The sequence below is a fragment of the Fukomys damarensis genome, unplaced genomic scaffold (genome assembly GCF_012274545.1).
Source record: "Fukomys damarensis isolate Sample0158 unplaced genomic scaffold, DMR_v1.0_HiC HiC_scaffold_30, whole genome shotgun sequence".
Taxonomy (NCBI): Eukaryota; Metazoa; Chordata; class Mammalia; order Rodentia; family Bathyergidae; genus Fukomys; species Fukomys damarensis.
Window position 1 is genome coordinate 27,253,813 of NW_022900942.1, and position 6,336 is coordinate 27,260,148.

At 40.0% G+C, this 6,336-nt stretch overlaps 1 protein-coding gene across 11 annotated transcripts in view; it reads right to left on the bottom strand.

Moving 5' to 3' along the window:
- The window catches only part of Nedd4l (NEDD4 like E3 ubiquitin protein ligase), a 331,119-nt gene that overhangs the window by 65,945 nt on the left and 258,838 nt on the right, over nt 1-6,336 (bottom strand). For all 11 annotated transcript variants that reach the window (XM_033757523.1, XM_010635462.1, XM_033757525.1 and 8 more), the window contains 3 exons: nt 4,959-5,020; nt 4,709-4,811; nt 2,928-3,094 (listed from right to left, as the gene is read on the bottom strand). In XM_033757523.1, coding sequence (XP_033613414.1) covers nt 2,928-3,094; nt 4,709-4,811; nt 4,959-5,005 — 317 coding nt within the window. In that variant the 5' untranslated portion in view covers nt 5,006-5,020. The remainder of the gene's footprint in view (nt 1-2,927; nt 3,095-4,708; nt 4,812-4,958; nt 5,021-6,336) is intronic.

Sequence of the window (6,336 nt, forward strand, 5' to 3'; positions counted from 1 at the left end):
AATTAAGCAAAAGGGATGTTGAAATGCACTGAAAATTTAAATGGTTACTAATTGGAAGATGACCACTAACAATTATTTCTGACTTGATAAAATGAAGTTTAAAAAAATGATGTGTGTGTGGGCAAGGAAATAATTTAAGAAATGCTCACTTCAATTTCTCTTCTGTCATTAGTTTTTTAACATATAGTTTTCACTTGACTTTCAAGGGAAATAACACAAATGACAAAAGGAACAGTCAAACAAGCTGCCTTGAAATCAAACTCAGTGCCAACTAAGATCAGTGAGTCAGATAATTTATATTCACCACACACTGTGACTGCAGACTTGCTCCAAATCACAGAGATGATTAGATCACCACTAAACAGATGGATAAAATATTCTATAATAAAGAGGCATAAAACAAGTGCTTCAGTTTGTCAAGTCTATTTGCACTTACAGAATGACACAAGATAACTTGTTTACTATTTTAAAAACTGTATTTTTACAATAATTTTTACACTAATAACTTGCAGTTTATATTTAAATAAGATTTTAAAAAATCTATGATTAGGATGTCTTAAAAGCCATCACCAGAATCCAGTGGGCTGGCATGAGCTCCTGGGTCATCTGTGCTAAAGTTCTGAATCCAGGCCTAAATCTGGCCCAGACAGTGCACCAAACTGTGTGCCTAAAACCATTTTCAGGAGGGGATCCTGTAGTCAGCCATCCATTTAAAAATGTATGTGGCTCAGCTCCAACTTTGTGCCAGGCATGAGGGATCCATCTATGAATAAGAAAATATGGTCTCAGCCCACATAGGCACAGGGGAGACTTTGTACACTGTGCTATGACAGGCCAAGCACAAAGGTTCCTGGGGAGAACTGGACAGGAAGGAAGGCCTGTCAGAGGAGTGGGAAAGGAACATGCTCTAGACTCTTGGTTTGAGGTGCTATCCACAGGACCCAGCAACAAGAGGAAAGCTAGGAGAAAGCAGCTGTGATAGGCCCACTGGATCAATTCCAGCAAGAGACCCGGGTAAAGAATAACTTCGTATGAACATCCTGAGGACAAGGGAAAGTCGAAGACAAAACATAAACCTGTTTTCTGTGGGTTAAAGTTGAGCACACACGTCTGTAGCACACTAAGCAAGAATTAGTCACTGATCTAGTCTTAATTCTTTGCTTAGCACATGGTAATCATTATTTCCTCAGATATCCTGTCAATTAACATATTTCTAACAATTATCAATTTTCTCCTGAAGGATGCCGCAGTATTCTGTGAAAACTGAATAATGAAAAAAACTACTTTGAATTAAAATAGTGCTTAATCGTAATTCTGGAGACCCAAGGGCTTCTGGCCAAGCCAAATAAAGTTAAGGGGAAAAGTCCCTAAACTCATGAAAGTGCAGCGGGAATGAGGTGATAATGTGTCCTTTAACTTTTCTTTGCTTTCTAGAAGCCACACCTGGTGGAAATGAGGCCTTCCACCAAGTTGTTCTAATACCACTCCTGGTTTAGCCTTCCCCTGTGACAGTGGTACCTCACTGATGGGGACAGTCATGTCGCTGACTTCTTCCTAAACCACATGTGAACCTGAACTTGTGTTGAGACCTGCTTTGTCCTTGTTGCTTCTGGATTCATGGTAAGCTAGCCCTGTATAAGGTGTACCTTTTGTTTGGGCATAGTTATTGTGGACACCACAATTCTTCTCATTAAGCATGTAACCAAGCCCAAGGTGATCAAAAGTCATTTTTACTACAAATAGCTAGAATAGTCAAAATGTCTTACAGCTATGTTGTAACAGCTATGATCATTAACAAAGGGGAAACAGTAAAATAATAAAAAGTATCCATTAAACCATTTCCATTTATATTTATTAGCCTAATGTCCTGATACTGAATTCTCCTAGTCTAATACCAAGGATAGCTGGTAGCCACAAGAATTGTTCAGGGAGGATTGGCAATTCACTAATTCACTGCTCCAGAGTCTACAAGCCTCATTTCCACACTCAATAAAACCCAGTCCAGCTAATTTGATCACTTTCTCCACCCAGTCATACACAGAATATCTTTGTAATTTCTGATGATAAAGGGTTTGTAAGAAGACTTTCCAGCATACTGTTAATACTGCCTATTTGAAATGCATCATTAGAAAATTTCTTTCCATTAGGGTTGAATAGAAAATTTTCTTATCCACTACACTTGTCTTTATTACATACTGAAAATTATATAGTAATATATAATGCATAATTGATACTTATCCTCCTTGTCTTAGCTATTGGGAAGCTCCTAGTTTCTAGAATAATTTTTCCTTTCCTTAGTACTTTGGTTTTGCCCCTTACTATATCAATATATTTGGATCTAGCTATACAATATGATTTAACAGCAAGCTGCTTCAAAACCTTTTTTTATAGAAGTTTAGGTTTAACTAAGATTTATTTGCTAGGGAACAAAACATACTTGGCTCACTATACCCGAGACTGGCGAACAATTAAAATAAACAATAATTACTAATTCTGACTTTGCAAATATCCTATGCATTTCTAATTATATCAAGGGGGTAATATATACATTTCCCAAAAAGAAAAAAAAAGGCTTTTTGGGAAAAAAATAAAAGAAACAGAAATTCAGAAATGTAAAGAAACAAAAAATTGAAAAGCCAATTTTGCTTGCTATTTTCTATTCTGGGTTTGTCGGGAAGAAGTCTGAAGGAGAAGGGAGCAATAAGACAAATCTTGAAAAACAAATAGAAATCTGTATGAATAAGATACACAAAATATTGCAGCTCATCCTGCTAATGACAGCATGTGGTGGCACTAAGGCCATAGCCTCTTCTTCTGACTGCCCTCAGACAACAAGAGCCACCTGCTTTCCTCACATCCGATGTACTTCCCAGCCTCATCCCAGTGTTGTGTTCACGCCCGTGTCGAGCTCACATTGTCATACTCACATTAAGCTTGGTCGGTGCCACTGTGTGGTCCGGTTGTTGTGGTTGACGTAGTATGTTCGGCCTAAATTGTCCACTTTCTCTTCCCACCCAGGGGGCAGAGGAGGAGGAGGAAGCTCCTCTTGGTGTTGAGAAGCTGAGTCATTGGAATCAACAACTTCCCACCCATGCTGTGGAATAAAATTAAATGGAAGATTATAAGCGTAATTCTTCAGACTTGGGGAAAAAGACAATGACAGCATGTTCTGCATGTCATTCTGCTTTGCTGTCATGCCATGGTTCTTGCAATGGGTTCATGTACCACACTGGGATAAGTTCCCTCAAAAGGGCAAACAAATTCCAGGCCTCAATAATCTTTAGAGCAATGGTCAATTATTTTTACCACCTACTAAGAATGATTGTATCGCGGGAAGCTATGCCGGTTTGGCTATGCAGTTGGTGAACGTACTTAAGTCTCACTGTAGTATTTCATATCTCTTGTTACTAAGATCTAGGGCCTTCAGGGGTGTAGAAAGCTGTGCCAACAACATGGGCCACATCACAGCCGTCATCCCATTAGCACCTCCATGAGGTAAAGATGCATCGTGCACGTATGTGTTCCATCAGAAAGCATGGCATGAGTGAAGGGGACTTCAGGGGTCTGCTTGTCTCCATGGAGGATGGTCCTGAGGCTGCAGCACAGAGCAGGTAAAGCCTCCACTCTGATCTGCTTCAATCCCAGGGCCAGACAAAGTCTGAGAGTTTCTGCCACTGCCTACTTAGGCTCTGCACACAAACAGTCTTCATGGTACTGGGGTTAGAGTTCCATTTTACAATGCATACTTTAGGCATTAAGTATTGCTTTTCCAAAATCCCCTAGTAAAGTCACTGGAAAATTAAATAATTCACTGGTTACTGCAGTTGGAAAGCAAGATGAGTGTAAAAAATTCCTCAGACTTGACATAAAAATATGTTACTCTGCTCATGAAATCTCAGCCTCCACATGGCCTGCCACCCACTTCACTCCTCATCAAACGAGGAGAGCTGTGAGTCCCCACAGTGGACAATGCCTGGAACTGTGGCCTCCTGGTCGGAGGGGGTCTGGTAAACTTGCCCACAACACATTATTCACGTATCATGTATATGCGACAGCTGCAAACAGATGTGAGAACAGCTACAGAGATCTGTTCAACAGATGCTTTCAAAACACTATGAGAATGTGTTTTTTAAAAACACACTGAGCACGTGCTGAGAAGGTATAAAGGGGCCCACATTACAGGTATGTGACAAGAAAATTAAGAGGCTATTATTCCAGAAAGACAAAAAGAGCATTCCTCTGACCAGCTATTTCTAAGGAGGCCTTTCCAAAGTGGGGCTGTTCTACTACATGCTATCACCTGTGGATCAAAAGACTCAGAAATGGAGGGAGATCTGCTAAACAACTGTATCCACTCTAAAGCAATTTCAAGTGCTAAAGGGCACTTACAAAGAGCTGAACGTCCAAGGCAGTAACAGCCTCAGGTGCGTGAGGGTGGTGGGGCTACTGAGAGATGTTGTTGCACTGTGAAAAGGGCACTCCACTCAATTATTATTGCAGCAAAAAAAAGAAAAATTCAACTTTTTAACTAAAACACACTAGGTACACTATCAAAGACACACTCGGGAACACTGGAAGTGCACTCATATTTAACTTTCCAAACTTTTAGCTTCCTTCAATGCAAAGTATCACCCCAGAATATGAAGAGAGATTTTAGCCAGGAAAACATGCCCAGGCCCAGGCCCAGGCCCTCAGGTCTTCCACCTACCTCCATGTCGTCTCTTTGCTCACTGTTTTCTTCATCCTGCCCTCCATTTTTGGGCATGTAGGCCATTTTCAACCGCAAAAATCCCTTAACTCGAGATTTATGACTGCATAAAGGAAGAAAAGTGGTTATAAAGGATACGACTTACTTATATCCTTCCTCTTTATGGCAACTGATGAAACTGTCCTCAGAAAAACCAATACCTGAAGTGTGCAGGATGCCCCCCCAACATCCGTCCACCCTCACACCTCACCTTCTTGGTCGAAGGAGAAAGTCCTTAAATGTATAAGGTCGCTCCATGGTTGGATCTTCTGTCTATGGAATGAAAAAGTAAATTAGGTCTCAGTAGACCTCACAATTTTGTATTTTAGACACACCAAACCAGATTATAAGGGATACATTTCTGTATTTTTAGAGCACGGCAAGGGTGAAAACAGAGTTGGTTCTTCAATCACTCTAGATGATTAATTAATTAAACATATGACAGGCCATGGGACTTTGTCTGCTTAAGAGCCACTAGATGTCACTGTCCACATCGGGTTATGGAGTCAACCCCAGCCATGGACAAATGAAAAAATTATAGTTGTCACTGTCAAGTGTAATTTCTAACAGCAGGGTACAGCCTCAATCTCATGGAACTGATTAGCTTTGGAGAACTAGTGGCCACTGGTACCTTGTGATCCCTATAACTACAGAAATCTAAATGTGGAGTCAACAAAACTCCCAAGATCTAGTCTTTGCAGGCAACTTTATTTCTCACATTAAAATATCATGTCATTAACCTAAAAAAAAAATGACAGATATCTGTGGCACAGAAATTGTCTAGGAAGCACCATTAACTACCTTCCCCTAAGGCTTATCTCATGAAGCTCTGTGTGAAACTTGGATATTTGTTCATCTAAAAGAAATCAGTATTCATTTTATTTTACCAAGTTGGATGGCCCAACAAAGCAAGAAGCTAGCAATAGAACTAGTACTATTATTTTTTAAATACTATACATAGTATAACTTCAAAACCTACACTCTTCAAATAAATGCAATTTAAAATACTTACTTTTGTAGCAAAAGAGACAGACCACAGTACCATGAGTTACTGTATCAGGGTTGTGTGTACACATACACTTATATTTGAAATGTTACCTTGTTTATGCCATTCATTGCTTTTACTTCCCAAATGAAAATCCCTTCCTTTGACATGCAAGGTATATGATCTGGCTTTTAATTACCTGTAATTCATGGTCTCCCTGACAGCTCCTCATATTCAGGTCATTCTGACCTCATCTGTCTTGTGTGCAAATCACATCTAATCCTGCTGAAGACCCACATGCTGGCAGGTCCCTCTGCTGGACAGCTGACTACAGATAGCATGGCTATCTCTGCTTTGCCATCTCACCATCAGTTCCCAGCCAAAGCTGTCTCCACAAGCCTACATTCATCAGTCTGTCACATCACTGTTCTTTATCTTCCTTTATCACTATCTGAGATTATCTTATTCATTTACTTATTTACTAGTTTATCATCCATCAGTTCTAGGATGTAAGCCTGACTTTACTCATCACTGTTTTGCTGTTGTCAAGAATGTTGCTTGCTGTCTCCTGCTTTGCAAGCCCAAGGTCCCCAGTTTGATCCCT